Source organism: Nothoprocta perdicaria, unplaced genomic scaffold (genome assembly GCF_003342845.1).
Source record: "Nothoprocta perdicaria isolate Ctin4 unplaced genomic scaffold, notPer1 scaffold_218, whole genome shotgun sequence".
Lineage (NCBI taxonomy): Eukaryota > Metazoa > Chordata > Aves > Tinamiformes > Tinamidae > Nothoprocta > Nothoprocta perdicaria.
Window position 1 is genome coordinate 887,002 of NW_020455399.1, and position 17,691 is coordinate 904,692.

The following is a 17,691-nucleotide window of genomic DNA, read 5'->3' on the forward strand; positions in this document are numbered from 1 at the left end:
CACCGGGGAGCGGCAAGCGGGCACCCGGACCCCCAGGAGGGCTGCCCAATCTCCACGTCCCCCAACTGGGCACTGGGACCCCCCAGCGCAGCGGCTGGCCCCCATATTCCYAACGTGGCACCGGGACTCTCTGGGGGGGGTCATCCCTGTCCCCTGCCCCCCAGGCAGGTACCGGGATGCCGGGAGGGGACAGCCCTGTCCCCCGCCCCCCGGGCAGGCACCAGCGCTGCGATGCCCCCGGCATCCCGGGATCTGGGGCAATTTGGAGGACACGGAGCCCCCGGCAGCAGATCACAGCGCCCCCCATCCCTGGAGTCCCGGGGCGCATGTGGGGGGTCCTGCACCCATTTCCCAAGCGGGGGGTGCATCTGTGGCGCCCGGGCACTGCAGCCCCTCCAGCACCATCAGTTCACTTTACAGATGTGCCGGCACGGACATAAATAACTAACGAGATCCTGCCCAGAGCTCGTGCCATGAAATATTCATCCCGCCTGTAACTGAGCGGGTGAAGCAGAGTTCAGCGCCGGGCCTGGCCSGGGGCGCAGGGCGCGGGGGCTGCAGCATCCCCAGGGACCCCCCGCGCGTTTCCCCCCTCCAAGGGCTGTTAACCCCAGAAGTGCCGCCCAGCTGGGCTGGAACCAGCAGATTGCATCGGTTCTCTGGGCCTCCTTTGCTCCAAAATGGGGAATGAATGGGATGCGGTGCTGAGCAGGCTGTGTCCCCTGCCCTCCGGCCACGCGGCCCCCAAGGYGGGTGGCCGGGCAGGGACGCGGCCTCAAGCCCTCCGCTCCGGCTCAGCCTCTGCTTCTCTGCTCCAGATGCGCCGCGGGGGCCCGTGGGCCGGCGGCCCCGCCGCCCTGCTCGTCCTCAGCGGGCTCCTCTGCGTCACCGCGCTGCCCAGCGCCCGCAAGAAGGTGGTGCACGTGCTGGGTGAGTGGGGACCCTGCGTGGGGACAGCGCACGGCCAAGGGGGGATGGCAGGGCCGCTGTGTCCCACGTGGCCCGAGCTGCATTTTGCAATGCTGGAGGGATGGAGAGGGGGACCCTGAGCRTGATGTCCCGTGCAGAGGACGACAGCGGCGCCGTGGTGGTGCAGACGGCGCCGGGCAAGGTGGTGACGCACCGCGGCGGCACCATCATCCTGCCCTGCCGCTACCACTAYGACGTGTCGGCCCACGCCGCCGACGAGATCCGCCTCAAGTGGACCAAGGTGACGGAGCCCATGGCCTTCGAGGACGTGTTCGTGGCGCTGGGCAAGGCGCGCCGCGCGTTCGGCAGCTACCGCGGGCGCACGGCGCTGCAGGAGGACGGCTTCGGCGACGCCTCGCTCATCATCCGCAACGTCACCCTGCAAGACTACGGCCGCTACGAGTGCGAGGTCACCGACGAGCTCGAGGACGACACCGGCATGGTCAAGCTGGACCTCGAAGGTAGAGCCTGGCAGGGTTACGGGGTCCCCGCGTGCCGAGCCAGCCTCGGTCCCRCTTTGCTTTTTCTGCGGCTTTTGCTGGCTGTTTTTGCGGCCACGCGCCAGGTTTTATCGCCTCCGTGATTGGCTTTTATTGCTGCTCYGGGCTTTTGTGCCAGCAGTTAATAAATGCCCGGGATAGGTAGCGGTGAGGACTCGGGAAGCACTGGGAACAGGACACATGTGGTGGCCATGCCGCTCCAAGCTGCATCCAGGCTTTCCCAGCCCCAGGAAGCAAACCCCCCTCCTCCATGAACCTGGGGCCCCTGGGCTCAGTTACCAGCCCCACACTGGGTGCAGCCAGTGCAGCCCTTTGCAGGGGGGTCCCACCGCCCTTCTGGGGTGGGGGTCTGCAAAGCACCATCCCCTGCATCCAGAAGCGACAGGGGAGCCGGGCAGAGCCACAGCCTCCCCAGTGCGGAGCAGCATCAGACCCGGGGGCTTTGCAGCCAGGGGGGACCCTCGCAGACCCCCCTGTGTCACTGCCGCCCCTCGCAGGCGTCATCTTCCCCTACCACCCGCGCCTGGGCCGCTACACGCTCAACTTCCACGAGGCGCAGCGCGCGTGCCGCGAGCAGGACGGCATCCTGGCCTCGCACGACCAGCTGCACCAGGCCTGGCTCGAGGGCCTCGACTGGTGCAACGCGGGCTGGCTGCAGGACGGCTCCGTGCAGTACCCCATCGCGCGCCCGCGCGAGCACTGCGGCCGCAAGGACACCCCCGTGGGCGTGCGCAGCTACGGCTACCGGCACAAGGACAGCGAGCACTACGACGCCTTCTGCTTCACCTCCAACCTCGACGGTAACGGGCCAGGACGCAGGGGTGGCTCCGGGGGGGTCCCTTTTGAAGGGGAAACTGAGGCATGGCAGCCGGACGGAGCCGTCACGTCCCCCTTGCAGCCTGGCTCCCAGTCAGGGTTATTGCAGCAGTAAAAGGAGGGGTGATGGATGAGGCCAGGGCTGGGAATGCCAGCTTCTCCTGCCGGGTGAATTCCCGGTGGCTGCCAGGGCGGCACGGGGGTCTCCGCACGTGTTTGTTTAATGGTGGCAGGCAGGACAAAGAGCGGGGGTCACCGGCACCGGAGGCCAGCGCCAATCCCAGCCCCGGTAAATCTGCCTGCCGAGGCTTCCCGGGAGCCCCGGGGCTCCCGGCTCCAGCCCCTTTGCCCCGTGACGGGTCCCCGTGGATTCCTGTCCCCTGGGGCCAGGTGGACGGTGCTGCGGGAGCGGGGCCATGTGGGGCTTGTGGCTCCGTGGGAGGCGGGTGACACCAGGGACCAGGGTGGCTCCGCGGGAGCGGGATGATACTGGGGGTGTTGGCAGCTCCGTGGAGCTGGGCAATGCCAGGGATCCCCATGGGAGTCGCGTGGTCTCGGTGGCTCCATGGGATCTGGGTGATGCTGGGGAAGCCTAAAGGAGCTGCATGATGCCGAGGATCCCTGTGGGAGCTGGGTGATGCTGGGGATCCTGGCAGGAGTTGGTTGATGCTGGGGAGCTGGGTTTCTCCATGGAAAAGGGATGATGCTGGACATCACGGGAAGCAGGTGATGACGGTCATCCCATCAGGAGTGGGTCAATGCCAGGAATCCCATCAGGAGCGGGACGAAGCTGGGGTAGCCATCAGGAGTGGAATGAGGTCAGGGATCCTGTCAGGAGTGGGACGATGCTGGGGATCCCGTCAAGAGCAGGACAAGACTGGGGATCCCATAAGGAACAGGATGATGCTGGGGATCCCGTCAGGATCGGGACAATGCTGGGGGTCCCATCAAGAATGGGATGATGCTGGGGATCCCATCAGGAGTGGGATGATGCTGGGGATCCCATGAGGAGCAGGACAGGGCTGGGGATCCTGTCAGGAGCAGGACAGGGCTGGGGATCCCATGAGGAGCAGGATGATGCTGGGGATCCCATCAAGAATGGGATGATGCTGGGGATCCCGTCAGGAACAGGACAGGGCTGGGGATCCCRTGAGGAGCAGGACAGGGCTGGGGATCCCGTCAGGAGCGGGATGATGCTGGGGATCCCACGAGGAGCAGGCCGAGGCCGGGCGCCCCGCCAGCAGCCTGATGCGCCGCGTGCCGCAGGCAAGGTGTTCTTCCTGAAGACGTTCCGCAAGCTGAGCTTCGCCGAGGCGGCGCAGGCGTGCAAGGAGAGCGGCGCCGCCGTGGCCAAGGTGGGCCAGCTCTACGCCGCCTGGAAGCTGCAGCTGCTCGACCGCTGCGAGGCCGGCTGGCTGGAGGACGGCAGCATCCGCTACCCCATCGTGAACCCGCGCGCGCGCTGCGGCGGCCGCGAGCCCGGCGTGCGCAACCTCGGCTTCCCCGACAAGAAGTACAAGCTCTTCGGCGTCTACTGCTTCAAGAAGGCGGCCGGGGACGGCAGCACCAAGGAGAGCGGCCAGGGACACCCCAACCGCGTGTGAGGTGGCCCCGGGACCCCCATCCCGCCTGTCCCCTCCGTGCTGCGGGAGCGGGATGGGGATGGGGGCTCCGATCGCCCCTGTGAATCCAGCTCGGAGCTGCTGCCTCTGCCCCCTCATTCCGCTGCAGACGGGACCCCCCTTTACGCTCTCATGGGGGGGGCAGTGCCCCCCCAAACTGCTGCTTGGAGCTTGCAGGTCCCGGCCGCGCTTGCGCACCCCGATGCAGCAACCCGAGGAGGAAGACGATGGATCCGGGGAGGAAGATGATGGATCGCGGGAGGAAGATGATGGATCGCAAGAGGAAGATGATGGATCRYGGGAGGAAGACGATGCTGCTCGTGSGAAGGGCAGTGCAGGGCGCTGGGAGCCCCGCGTCCCCCCGCGCTCGCCGCTCTGCAAACCAGCGCGCTGCATGTGCAAAAAGCCACGGGGGCGACGGGGGGGCCCCGCGTGCCCCCCGCGCCCGGCGCAGCCGCGGCGGCTCCGGGTGCTGCTCCGGAGGCAATAAAGCTTTGGCAGCTCCAAGGACCAGCACCTCGGGGAAAAAAAAAATAAATAAAAAGAAGAAAAAAAAGCAAAAAGCCCAGGAAAACTGTTAAAAAAATTTATTAAAATGTCCAGCAGTACAGAAAGGCAGAGTCAGAACCGGCGGGGGGACACGGTGGTCACGTCGCACACAGTGGGGAAGCGCCACTCACACACACGCCAACGCCGAGGGGCCACCGACAACCAGGGGAGGGGAAAGGAGCCCCCCCCCAGCCCCACGGCGGCTCCCGCTGCAGCCCGGCTCTGGGAAGGGCCCCGGGAAGCGCCCGGAGCGCAGGGAGGGAAGGGACTGGGTGCGAGAGGAGCCGGGACGGGCGGAAAGGGGGGGTGTTAAAAACCTGGAGCCGTCCTCGGCGGCGGCCAGTGTGGCACGGCGGGGGGGGCGGGATTGGGGAGCCGGGGGGGTCCCCGCGTCCACCCCAGCCCCACAGAGCTCCGTGGGGCGGGGGGGCCGCGCGTGGGGCATGCAGGGGGGGCCGGGGCGCAGCCGCCTCCTCCCGCTCCTATTCCCTACGGGGCCGGGCATCCTAGGAGCTAAAGCCAAGGAGGGGGCTATAAAAGAGGGCGGGGGGGCGGGCGGGGGTCCCGGGGCGGGGGGCGGTGCCCGCGGGGCCCCTTGTGCTTGGTGGCCGCTAGAAGTAGTGGCCCTCGCGCATGCCGTCGAGGCGCGGGCGCCGGCGCCGCTTCCGCCGCTCCCGGCGGGGCTGGTGCTGGTGGTGCTGGTGGTGCGGGTGGCTGTGCCGGTGGCGCCGGTGCCGCCGGGCCCGGTGGGACCGCCTGGCTAACGGAGGCAATGGAGAGGGACACACGGTGTGGCGAGGGGCCCCCGAGATGCCCATCCAGCCTATCCAGAATCCATGCATCCATGCATCCCACCCCATCCTGCCCATTCCACCCTGTTCCAACCCACCCTATCCTTCCATCTCATTCCAACACATCCCAAGTCCCCTCATTCCATTCTATCCCATCCCACCCATCCCAACCCATTCCATCCTATCAAATCCCATTTATCTCCTCCATGCCATCCCATTCCAACCTAACTCATGTCTTGCCATGCCCAACAAGCCCAGCCCTTCCTTCGATCCCAACCCATTTATGCAATTCCAACCCATCCCATCCTATCCACCCCATCCCAATCTATCCCATCTCAACCCACCCCATCTTATCCTAACCCATCCCTAGCCCTCCATTCCATTCCATCCCATCCCATCCCAACCCAACCAAACCCAACCCAACCCAACCCATCCAATCCTATCCTATCCACCCCATACCAATCTATCCCATCCCAAATCACCCCATCCTGTCTTAACCCATCCCAAGCCCTCCATTCCACCCAATCCCATCCATCCTATCCCATCCCAACCCATCCCATTCTATCCACCCCATACCAAGTTATCTCATCCCATCTATCCCACCCCAATCCAACCCATTCCATTCCATTCCATCCATCCCACCCCAATCCAACCCATCCCATCCCATCCATCCCACCCCAATCCAACCCATCCCACCCCATCCCATCCCATGGGCCCCCCGCTCACGTTTTGTGCAGAGGATTTTGGGCCGGTCCCACTTGCCGTTGCTGTGGCACTTGATGGTGGGCACGTGGCGCTGGGCGAAGCCCTCCTCGCACTGGTAGCGCACGCTCGCGTGGACGCTGTAGCTCGCCCTCCTCTTGCCCACGGGGAACGCGTGGGCCACCTCCGGCGGGGGCCCGCACAGCACTGGGGACACCGGAGCCGCTGAGCCCGGCCACGTCCCCCCGAGCTCTGGGGCCATAAATCCCACCCGTCGAGAGGCTCCTCCGACCGCCCCGTGCCAAGGTGTTCGCCCGGGATTTGCATGTGTAATTAATGGCCTTAGCAGGACAAATATATCATTACATGTGGCTGGCGGGAGGGGGAGGCGAGCTCCGCCGGCTCRGCTCGAGCAGCTGGAAGTTAATATAACTTTCAAGATAAGGAATGAGAACTTAATAGTTTTAATGGTGCCAAATTAAGCAAATTAAAATGGAGAGGGAAGAATTAAGCTGTGGGGGGAAAAAAATGGAGATGAAGGGAAGCGGTTTGAGTTTCCCTTGWCAGAGGGCTGGGAGGGCAGCAGAGGGGAGAGGTTTCCTGGGGACGAGGATGCAGCCAGGAACAACAGGGAGGGATGCCAGGATAGTGGGATGGGGAACGTACCAGGGGAAGGATGCTGGGATGGGATGGAGATGGTGCTCAGGATGMAGGGACTACGGGACAGTATCCAGGGCTGGATGCTGGAGCTGCAGGATGGCACCCAGCAGGGGATGGGGACCATGTGCAAGGAGGGTGCCAGGGCCAGGCCCGGCAGTACCTGTGCCCTTCTTGCAGATGTAGGGCAGGTTGTAGTTGCAGGGCACGTCGTTCCACTTGCCGATCTCGTGGGACACGAGCACCACGCAGTCCTCGCCGCCCGCAAAGAAGTTATCGGGCTGGTTCTCCCGCCAGTTCTCGTATTGCTGGGGGGCAGCGGGACGGGGTGAGCGCCCGGCACCCTGCGCGGTCCCCGCCTGCCCCCGGCACCGCGGCCTCACCAGCGCCGTGTTGTCCGTCCACTGGAAGTCCTGCTCCACAATCCTGTCATTGAGGCCGATCCAGGTGTTTTCATGCCCGAAGCCTGCAGAGAAGCAAGGACGGGGGCTCGGGGAGATGCAGCASCGTGCACAACACCGGGGCAAGGGGCCAAACCCGCCGCGCTCCTCGCAAGGGGAACGAAGGGGCTGCTGCAAAGCTCATGCATGCAGCAGCGCATGCGCAAAGGGGCAAAACGGGGCCGCACTCCAGCTCGGCGCGAGGGGAACGGGCGCCCCGAGGCRGGACACTGCCGCACCGTTGATGAAGGCGTGCTCCTCGCGGGAGTGGATGCTGGCCAGGTGGCCGGCGCGGCGGCGGCAGTCGCGCTCCGCGTCCTCCCACGAGCGCCGGTGGGAGAAGTAGCGGTAACAGTGGCCCTGGAACTTGTGCCAGCTGTGCTCGCAGCCCTCCGTGTCTGCAGGGCACGGACGGGAGCGGTGGCCGCGGGCCGGGGCGACGTCCCCGGCCCCTCGCGTCCCCGCCGCGCGCCCACCTCTCTCGCAGCGGCTGCCGCCGTAGCTGGGCAGGCAGAGGCAGACGAAGGCGTCCACCTCGTCGATGCAGGTGCCGCCGTTGCGGCAGGGGCTCGACAGGCAGTCGTCGATGTCTGCGGGGACAGGGAGGCGCTGCGGCTCGGGCGGGCGCGCGGGCAGCGCGCGGCGCCGCGCCGCCGGCCTCACCGATCTCGCAGTTCTCGCCGGTGAAGCCCGGGGCGCAGGTGCAGCTGCAGACGGCGCCGGCGGCCCGGCACGTCCCGCCGTGCAGGCACGGGTTGGTCTCGCACGGCTCGGCCCCGGCTGCAAGGCAGGAGCGGCACCGGGCGCTACCACCGGCGCTACCACCGCGCACAACCGGCGCCWCCGCCGCGCACAACCGGCGCCAGCCCCGGAGCGCCGGGCATTCGTTGCCTCTTTCACAGGCACCACAGGCTCCACGCGCTAAACGCGCTGCCAGGCCTTGCTGTTATTATTAGCAACCACAGGCATTAAATATTTAGGAGAATGGGTCCCCTGCTCACTTTAATAGCCCAGCTCGTTTGGAGAAACCCGGGATGCGTGGGGAGAAGCCGGGGGGGTGGGATAAAATATTGAGGCCTCGGAAGCTCAGCTGGAGGGACAATGGGCAGGACAGCGGGGTGCGAGTGGGCACATCCCGGTCCCCATCCCCRTCCCCGTCCCCGTCCCCGTGCTGGGAGGGCTGCGCTCACCAGCCAGGCTCGTGTTGCTCTCGCCCGTCCAGGCCGTCAGCTCGGGCTCCGCGGGCTCCTCGGCGCTGCCGCTGCCGCCCTCCGAGAGCGGGGAGCCCCGCGGGGCCGCGGGCAGCTCCAGCAGCTCCGTGCTTGGCACCGTGCGCTGCCGCCCGGCCCGGGGAGCACCGGGTCTCACCGTCATGGGGACAGCGACAGAGCTGGGGAGCGCAGGGGGCTTGTCCTGCTTTGCCCCCTCAACGGGAGCATCCTTCGTCCTGGGAACATCCGCAGTGCTGGGAGCATCCTCGGTGCTGGGGGCATCCTCAGTGCCAGGAGCAGCACTGGTGCTATGGACATCCTCGGTGTCAGGAGCATCCGTGGTGCTGGGAACATCCTTGGTACCAGGAGCATCCTYGGAGATGGGAGCATCCTCAGGGATGGGAGCATCCATGGTGCTGGGAACATCCCTGGTATCGGGAGCAGCCTCAGAGATGGGAGCATCCGTGGCACCGGAGCTGGTGGGGGGCTCTATGGATGCAGACCCTGGCACGGCCACGGGCTCGAGGATKCCGAGCTCAGTGGCCAGGGGGGTGGCAGAACTGCCACTTGGGGGGCTGCCAGTTGCCTCGTCCTGCTGCGAGTCCCGCAGGGGCGATGCCGGCGYGGGGCCATCCCGCACAGCGGGGACACCGGGAGCTGCAGCATCCCCCTGGCTGGGGCGCCCCGGCGCAGCCCCCGTGGGGCTCTGCCCGCCGGGAGCCCGTGGGGCGGCAGAGGGGCCCGGCGGGACGGGCACCGCTTTCCTCTGCCGCTCCAGCGAGCCGGCGGCGCGGGGCAGCGGCACCGGCAGCGTCCCCAGCGCCTCGGCCAGCAGCGCGGCCGCCGGCGGCACCGAGACCCCGTCCTCCCTGCCGAGGGTGTCCCCGGAGAAGTCCTCGGTGGCAGGTGGCCGGGGGGCATCTCCGCGGGCGCCRGGTGCAGGCGGCGACGGGGCTGGCGTTGGGGACGGCACCGGGGGCAGCGTTGGGGACAGCAACGTCAGAGGGGGCGCAGATGACGCAGGTGCCCCAGGGCCCCGCGGGGCCACCCGGGGGCTCCAGCGCGGGGCGTCCCCGGGGACAGGCGGCTGCGGCGAGGGGGCCGCCGTGGGGGCAGGGCCCGGGTGTCCGGGTGCGGGGGGCTCTGCAAAACACAGCACGGACGGTCGGGTCGGGCCCAGGGCCGTGTCCGSGGCCTGGGTGTCACTGCAGCCTCACCCTGCTCCTCACGCTGCTCCTGCAGCCCCTCGGAGAGCGGCCGGGTGCCGGGGGGGCTCCGCGCGCTGGGGGGACCTGGCACCTCCACGGCGTTGCCCACGGTCCCCGCAGCTGGAGAGGGGACCGGAGGGACAGTCCCCGGTGCCTCTGTGGCCCCCGTGGGCTCCCGGTGCCGCAGCTGGAAGTGGCGCCCGTTGAGGCCAGGTGAGGGGCTCCGCTTGGGGACCGCGGTGGCCTTGGTGGCACCGCTAGAGCTCAGCGGGGACAGGGATGGTGACGGGGATGGGGATGGTGACGGGGATGGGGATGGGGACAGGGATGGGGATGGGGACAGGGATGGGGAGGGGTCGGGTGGCTGCGGCGGCGGGAGGCTCCCGGCCAGGTCCTGCTCCACCGCATTGAGCGACTCGTCCTCACGGGGCCAGGCCAGGACGGACACGGTGGCAGCTGGGGGGGCCTCCCCCGAGGTGCCCGGGTCCTCCCGCTCCTGCGCCGCCGCATCCTGGTGTCCCCCGCGCGTCACCTCCTCCGAGGCTGCAGCAAGAGCAGGATGGTGGCAGCGGGGGGCGCGGGGACACGCTGCAGTGCAGCGAGGGGCTGGCCCCGCAGCGCTCCGCGGTGCCACCCCGGCGCCCGGCCCTACCTCGGTAGCAGTAGGCGTCGAACCTGGCGGYGGCGGCCGGGAAGCCGGTGCGGTTGGGGAACTGGTAGAGCGTGCGCACGCCGGGGGCCTGGCCGCCRCACTTGGAGCGCGGCGCGCGGATCGGGTAGCGCACGCTGCCGTCCGCCAGCCAGCCCGGGTCGCAGCGGTCCAGCCCCGCGCGCCACGCCAGCTGCAGCTGCCCCGTGGTGGCCAGCGCCGCGCCGCGGCTCCGGCAGTGCCGCCGCGCGCCCGCCCACGTGAAGCGGCCCGGCGCCGTGGCGTGGAACACGCTCCCTGCGGGACGGAGCGGAGCCCGTTGGCACGGCCCCGGCGCGGCGCCGCGGCGCGCGCCGCCCCGCGCGCTTGCCTTGCAGCTCGCTGGCGAAGCAGTAGACGTCGTAGCGCTCGCCGGGCTCGCGGCGCCCGTAGCTGCGCACGCCGGGGAGCCTCTCGCGGTCCCCGTAGCAGCCGGGCCGGGACAGCGTGATGGGGTACCTGCAACAAGGGGCACGGGGCACTCGGCTCGTGGCCGCGCGCCCCGCGGGCGCCCYGGCGCCGCCGCTCACCGCACGCTCTGGTCRGCCAGCCAGCCGGCGTCGCAGTTGTCGTAGCCGTCCTCGAAGGCGGCTTGCAGGTGCCGGGGCGAGGCCACCACGGCCGAGTTGTCCCTGCAGGCGCGCTGGGCCGCGGCGAAGGTGAGCGCGTAGCGAGCACCCAGCGGGCGGTAGTGGAAGACGACGCCTGCACGGGGAGCAGGGGCTCTGCTCGCACGAGGTGCATGTACACCCATGTGGGGTGTACACGGGGTGCAGAGGGGGGACTTTGATGGGGGACGTGGTTTGCGTGGGAGTGTGCATGGGAGGTGTGCATGGYGGGCATGGGAAGCTTGCAGGAGTGCACGGCTTGCAAGGAGCGCAGGAGTTATGTGGGTGCATGGCTTGCATGGGGGTAGGCATGGGGGGCACAGGGCGGTTTGCATGGGGTGGCTGGCTTGCATGGGGACTTGCATGGCAGATTTGCGTGGGAGACTTGCACAAGGGACACAGGGAGCCTGCAGGAGTGCATGGCTTGCAAGGAGAGCATGGGTTACACATGTGCATGGCTTGCACGATGCCCATGGATCGCCCGGGGGTTGCACGGGGAGGCCCAGCTCGCAGCGCAGCCCCGCRTCGCCGCTCACCCGTCACCTCCAAGGGCAGCAGGTCCTGCTCGTCCTCGATGCYGGCCACCACCTCGCAGCGGTAGAGGCCGGCGTCGCTGGCGCGCGCGGCGCGCAGCAGCAGCGTGGCGTTGTGGCGGTCGCGCGCGTAGCCGGGCAGCGCCACGCGCCCCTCGTAGGCTCTCGCCACCTTCACCGCGTTGTCCTTGGCCACGAGCACGGGCGCGTCCTGCCGCTGGCCCGCGGCCGAGCGCACCTTGCTCCACTTGACGCGCGGCGGGTCCGGGGGCTCCCTGGGGCCGCGCGCCGGCGCCGGCTGCAGCGCGAAGACGCAGGGCAGGGCCACGGGCTCCCCCAGCGCCGCGCGCACCGGCGGCTGCTGCACCTTGCGGATGCGGATCACCTGGCCGCCGTCCAGAGAGCCTGCGGGCACAGGCGCCCGGTGCCAGGGGACGGGCTGCACAATCCCCCGCGACCCATGATAGGAGCCTCCTGCTCCTCCGCTAATCCCGGCCCCCGCTGGAATGCGCTCCCCGCTCCACCAAGCAAATCCCRGGAACCGGCGCGGGGGCAGCACAGCTTCGAGCTCACGGACACGCCGCCAATGGGATTAAGTGTTTAAGGGATCCCCTGCGGCCAGGGGCTTTTCCCAGCTGATCCCGCACGTGGCACTCACCCAGCACGGCCGGGAGCAGGGAGAGGCCCAGCAGGAGCCAGCAGCCGGCACTCCCCATGCCATGGCCCATCCTTGACCTGCAACGAGAACGGGCGCTGAGCGCGGCACCCACCCGAGCACCCTTGGCTCGTCCAGGGCCCATAAATCACCAGCCACGGCACCAGCCCTGCGGCTTTGGACTGCCCAGAGCTGGGTCKCCCTGCTGCGCGTCCCGGCGCGGTGCTCCCTGCGCTGGAGCTGCCCCATCCAGGCTCCAGAGCCCCCCTATCCAGCACCAGCAGAGCCCTGAGCATCCCGGCTCTGACAGAGCCGAGCCGGGAAGCAGCCTGAGCCCTTCCCATTGAGCGAGCGAGCAACAAAGTCACCCGCACCCTTGGGTGCAGAACAGGCACATGGGACACGCGGCTGCCAGAGGAGAGTGGGACTCAGCACCACGTTCCTGTGTCTCCTGGGGCAGGCTCCGTCACCCACGTTCCCCTTCTTTCTCTCTTTTTTCTTTTTTTCCCTTTTCACCCACGTTTTCCCTTTTTGCATCTCTCGGCGCTTCCCCCCTTCCAGCTTCCAGGTGGCTCTTTTGCTCCTAAGCGCAAAGAGGGAGCGTTTCCCRTGCGGGAGAGCGGCGCGCGGACGGATGGACAGACGGACAGAGCAGCACAGAGGGCTCGTGCCCCCACACGGGGACGGGTCCCACCACAGCCCCTGGTCCCACAGCACCGAGACCTTCCCCTTCTGCACCCTCCTGTCCGAGACCTTCCTCTTCGCCATCCTCCCGCTCCGCTCGACTTCCCCGACATCAGCTTTTCCGCGGGTCTGGCGGCTCCCGTGGCGGGGGCACCGCAACAGCACCCGCTCCCAGGGGTGCTGCCCCCTTCACCGAGGGCGTTCTGTCCCCAAAACGGGATYCCTCGCCCCAGGGGCCATCGGCGCCGTGCAGCATCCTCAAGAGGAGGCTGCAGCCGGGTCCCCTCCCGCTGCCTCCTCTTGATCCGCTGACCCACATGGAGCTCGGCAGCCCCGACTCCAGGTGAGGGGCTCCACGGTGGCCGGCATTGGCCATGGATACTGGGACCGCTCCGTGCTYGGAGCGTCAGAGCCCAGAGCCAGGTGCCCAGCGAAGCCGGAGCAAAAAGATTTAAAATAACCCTGGTGCATCCCCCCGCTTCCCMCACACACACCCCTCTAGCCAGGATGAACATTTTCACATCTGTCACTAGCTGTCACATCATGAATAATTCATCGGCCTCATGAATATGCAAAGCGGGGGCTGGTGATTAGCCTCTGCTGAAACCTCCCGCCGCTCCTGCCAGGCCGGGCCACCCGGGCCCTTTCGGTGCCTTTTCTTGCAGCCTGTCACTGAGCTGGGGACGCGGTGGCCGGGCGCAGGGAGCCGCGGTGCGAGGGGACACCGTGGGGCACGGGGAGGCAGCGGGGGTGGCAGCAGCTCCCCCCAGCAGCCGATATGGGGCAGGACGGGCACCCCTTGTCCCAGGTATCTCCCTGGGGGCACAGGGCCCATGCAGCAGCCTGTGACCTCTGCTGTCCCCATGGGTCACTGCGCTCCCCAGCTTGGGACATATCRGAGCGTGGACACCGCGGATGCATCCCCCGCGGGGACACCCCCAGCGCGGGGCCTGGTCCTGCTCAAGCAGCAGGTCCAGAGCTGCCCCCCCTCTGCACAAACGCTCGTCACGGTGCCCGGCGCCGCGTCCTGCCGCACTCGGCGAGCCCCGCGCGCCGCGAGCGCYGCGAGCATCACCCGCATCCCGCGCCCGCCGGCACCCACCTCCCCAGCGGCGCCCCCAGAGCTGCGGGGCTGGGGGGGACGCAGCGGCCCCCCGGGACCCCCGCGGGGCTGCGGCGGGAGCCGGGCGCCCGGCGGCAGCTCTGGCTCCGCGGCGCCTCCTCTCTGCCCACAACAAAGGAATTGTGCAGAGCGGCGCTGCCGTCACCGCGCGCCAGCGTGACGCTCCCCGCGCCCCCCCGGCCCCACAGCATAAATTAGCACCTCGCGGAACCGCCAACCCCGCCAAGATGGGCCCAGCCTGGGTGCGATTTTTATTAGCAGACAGTCTGTAGCCTTTATTTTAGAATCTGCTTTTTCTTTCTTTTTTTCTTTTTGGTCTTTTTTTCTGCCCTTTTCCCCCCGCTTTCTGTCTCTGCCGGGTGCTGTGCAGGAGCCTGGCGTGGTGGCAGCGTGGCCACAATTGTGGTCCCTTGCACACGCGCTAAGGGCTTGTCCCAGGCCTGGCACGGAGCCGCGCGCCGCTCCGGACCCTCCAGGGGGGTTCCATCGGGAAAGGCTCCCCTGAACTTTGCYGAGGCCCAGGAAGCCCCCAGGCAGCTCGGGAGCAGCGCGAGGATGCTCTGACCCCGGCATCACCACGGGGGTATCCGGGCTGGCACCTCCCGCCCGAGGGCTGAGTCCTTTCCGTCCCCCCGGCCGCCCGCCCCCGCTGCAGAACTTGGTGGCTTCCTCCCTGCCCGGAGCCCCGACGGCACCGGAGCGGGCGGCAGGGACGGGAGCCGGGAAGCTGCGGCAGGGACACGGCTCTGGTCCCCCCGGTGCCTCCCRCCCTAACAATACCGGTGCCCCCAGTGTCCCCCGGGCGCTGTCCTGCTGTCCCCAAGGCCCGTGGCTCCTTGCACCGGTGCTCAAGCTCAGTCCCGGTGCCCCGTCCCCGTGTCCCAGCGCCGCGGTAACAGCCACGCTCCGCCAGCCGCAGCCCCCGCACCGATGTCCCCGAGTGTCCCCAGCGCCGTGCCCGGCCCGCCCCCTCCCCGTGCGCTCCCGTTACCCGGCACCGGCGCCGGTACCGCAGGGGTGGGGGGGCGCGGCGGGGGCGGAGCCGGTACCGGTACCGGTTCACGTACCTGGGCCGGGGCTCAGAGCGCGCCGGGGGTCATCGCCGCCGCCGGAGCCGCGCACCGGAGCGCCCGCCGGCACCGGGGGCTTAAAAACGGGGCGCGGAGGCTGGGGGGGAAGGCGGCGGCGACGGGGGGGGCGAGCGGGCCGGACCCCCCCGGTGGGGGCCGGGCCGGGCCGGGCCAATCGCGGCTGGCGGCGGGCGCGGCCCCCCCGCCGCTGCCGCCCGCACCTGCCCGCAGCCGGCGGCGAAACCGGCTCCGCTCCGCGCCCCGCCGCGCCGCCCGGCGCACGGGGAGGGGCGGCCGCGCATGCGCCGACCCCCCCATCGCCCAGCCCGGGGGTGCGGGGGAGCATGACAAAAAAAGGGGGGCGGTTTCCAGCCCCCTGCCCCCCCCACAACCCGCGCAGCGCCGGCCCCGGCATCCCCGCGCTGAGCTGCCCCTGGGTGGTCGGGGGTGGGTGAGGGAAGGCGGCGTTTCCAGCCCCTCCATATCCCGGTGGAGAGGTGCTCAGCCCGGGATATCCACCCATGGGTCCCCCCATACTCCCACCCCATCACACTGCCCTTCCCGGAGCTCAGGAACAGTCTGAGATGGGGACAGAAGAGAGAGCATCGCTGTTCCCCCCCAGCAGCACCCAAAGCAGCACTACGCCCCAGGACACACATGCTGCATCCCTGCTGCATCCCAGCCTGGGTGCAACTCTTCCTTTTAGTGGGAAGGCCAGTAAAATGGCATTTTCCRATGTTTCCTCCTTGCTCCCCTCCAAATAGGTGATCAAGAGGAGTATCCGGGATCATCCTCCAGCCCTTGGGAGCCCTTGGGAGCAGAGGAAGAAGCAGAGGATGAGTCAAAGCCTGTGAGGTCTCCAGGAACAAGCTGGGATGCAGCGCTGCCCAGAGCAGTTCCCGGCGCAGGGTCGCATGGCGCCAGGATGCCAGCATCCCAGGACCGAACCCTATGGCATCCATGGAGAACGGCAGCCTGTCTGCAGTGCGCTGGCACTGGACATGTCGCCCCTTTTCACTCCTATAGGATGAGCCGTGGAAACCCGAGAGAAAAGTTCTCATTTCCTATTCTATTGTAGGGGACTTTGTGGAGCGGGCGCCGCTTCCTGCCTTTTGTGAGGCCCTGCCACAGGCCCCGCTGTCCCCGCACAGAGCCCCTCTGTTCCTCTTTGTGCTCCTGCAGCTGGCCTGTCCCATAGGTGCCCGCGGAGCCGCAGGGGTTAATGGCCCTGCACCTCTGCCAAGGGAGGAGAGGGGCCCRGGTGTCCTGCCCCAAACCGGTGCACCTCTTGCCATCCCGCATGCAGCAGTGCCGATGTCCCCATCCCGCTGGCATGGGGACGAGCCAGCCCGGAGCAGGGTCGGCAGCGCTCAGGGCTGAGCACAGGGCTGGTCCCATGGCTGTGATGGCCCCTGTGACAGCGGTGGCCCCGCGGCTCCTGCTCCCGCCACTTGTCTTGCTGAGTGGAGGTGCCACCACTGAGTTATCGGTGCTCTCCTCTCGAGTACAGATAAATGTCACAGCCAGCAGCAGCCCGCGCCGCTTACGGATGAGTATTTAATAGTCATGTCCCCCCTGCGGCTGGAGACTGGGATGTGGCGGGATGTGACCAGCCCCCAGCCCCGGCGGTGCCCTGGGGCTCACAGGTAGGTTGGGGGGCCAAGTGTGGCATGAGTTTGATAGGTCTCGGCCAGGCTTGCCTCCTGCCAAGGGCAGCAAGGAGAGATGAAGCAGCTGGATGCCGGAATGGGGGGACAACCCGGGGCGGCGGGTGCCGGCGGCGCGAGGGGCCCCGTCCCGCGCCCCGCTGCGGTGCTTGTTATTCCGCTCAGGTCTCCCGGCGGCTAATGAAGCTGCTTCCAGGGAACTGMCGCATCCAGCCGGAGCCCGGCAGGCTAATGAGGCCACGTCAGCCGCAGCTGGGGCCAGCGCGGAGCTGTGCATGGACAGACGGACACCGGCAGGACCGGCGGACGAGGCAGCATCCCCGCGTGCGGGCTGCCCTTTGCATCCCAGCACGATGTCCCCTCAGGACGGCTCCCGCTTTTATTGTCCCTCCTTCATCCTGGCAATCTGCAGGCTCCATCCCTGTGTCCTGCCGTGCATCCGAGGGGAGCTGGCGGGCGGGAGCACCCGCAGTCCGGCCGGGATCCCCGGGATGCCAGGGCCGTGGGGTCCCCGCCGGCTCAGCCGCCATCCAAGCCAGCRGCAGCAGGAATTGATTTTATTTTCCGTTTCCATGGCAACTGCCTCCTTCCCCTTCCCCCTCCGCTTCCCGCACCCTCTGCCAGCTCGGTCCCCACTGGTCCCTCCTGCACGGAGGTCACCGGGCAGCGGTGACACCGGCCGTCCCTGTCATGTTCCCCCGTTCCCACGGCATCCACGAGCATCCCTGTGGCTACGGAGGTGACAGGGACCCGTGTCCTGGGGGTGGCTCCGTGTTTCCCAGGTCCCCGGCTCTGCCGGCACCAGGGCTATGGTTGGAGCTGCTCCGTTAGTCCCAGCCCCACCAGCCCCACGGCAGCTCCCGCTTTTGACCCAATTTCCCCGGCAAATCGCAGCAAGGGGGAGGAAGAGGGAGGAAGATCACGACGGTAGCGACAGTAACAAGGCGCTTTGGGGCATCAGGGTGGGTGTTTTAGTCATGTGGCTGTGGCCACCGCTCTGTCTCCTCCCGGGCTGGGGCTAATTGTCCCCTCGCTCACTAGCCGTGTGGCTCTATAGGTGACAAGGCCAAGGGGGCACTGGGCGGGCAGTGTTGCTGTGTGCAGGTGTTGTTGCACACGCACGAAATACAGCTGTTTGTCACGGTGTGCGTGCATGTGTGTATCTGTGTGTGTGTGCATTGTGTGAGGCTGTGCATCA

The 17,691-nt window shown here is 68.2% G+C and overlaps 2 protein-coding genes across 2 annotated transcripts; one reads left to right on the forward strand and one right to left on the reverse strand.

Moving 5' to 3' along the window:
• The first annotated feature begins 1,054 nt into the window (after positions 1 to 1,054).
• Positions 1,055 to 4,318, forward strand: HAPLN4 (hyaluronan and proteoglycan link protein 4). Its single transcript, XM_026038895.1, has 3 exons — positions 1,055 to 1,430; positions 1,967 to 2,269; positions 3,552 to 4,318. Exons 1-3 carry the CDS (start codon positions 1,055 to 1,057, stop codon positions 3,887 to 3,889), a joined length of 1,017 nt encoding a protein of 338 aa, XP_025894680.1. The 3' UTR covers positions 3,890 to 4,318.
• Positions 4,319 to 5,067: 749 nt separating this feature from the next.
• Positions 5,068 to 14,883, reverse strand: NCAN (neurocan). The gene is made up of 17 exons (XM_026038795.1): positions 14,824 to 14,883; positions 11,953 to 12,029; positions 11,298 to 11,699; positions 10,684 to 10,858; positions 10,485 to 10,612; positions 10,118 to 10,411; positions 9,892 to 10,008; positions 9,475 to 9,585; positions 8,415 to 9,400; positions 8,237 to 8,315; positions 7,710 to 7,826; positions 7,523 to 7,636; positions 7,286 to 7,444; positions 6,990 to 7,072; positions 6,770 to 6,914; positions 5,974 to 6,156; positions 5,068 to 5,216 (listed from the first exon to the last, which is right to left on the reverse strand). The coding sequence occupies exons 2-17, from the start codon at positions 12,020 to 12,022 to the stop codon at positions 5,068 to 5,070; spliced, it is 3,312 nt and encodes a 1,103-aa protein (XP_025894580.1). The 5' UTR covers positions 12,023 to 12,029; positions 14,824 to 14,883.
• Positions 14,884 to 17,691: the final 2,808 nt, after the last annotated feature.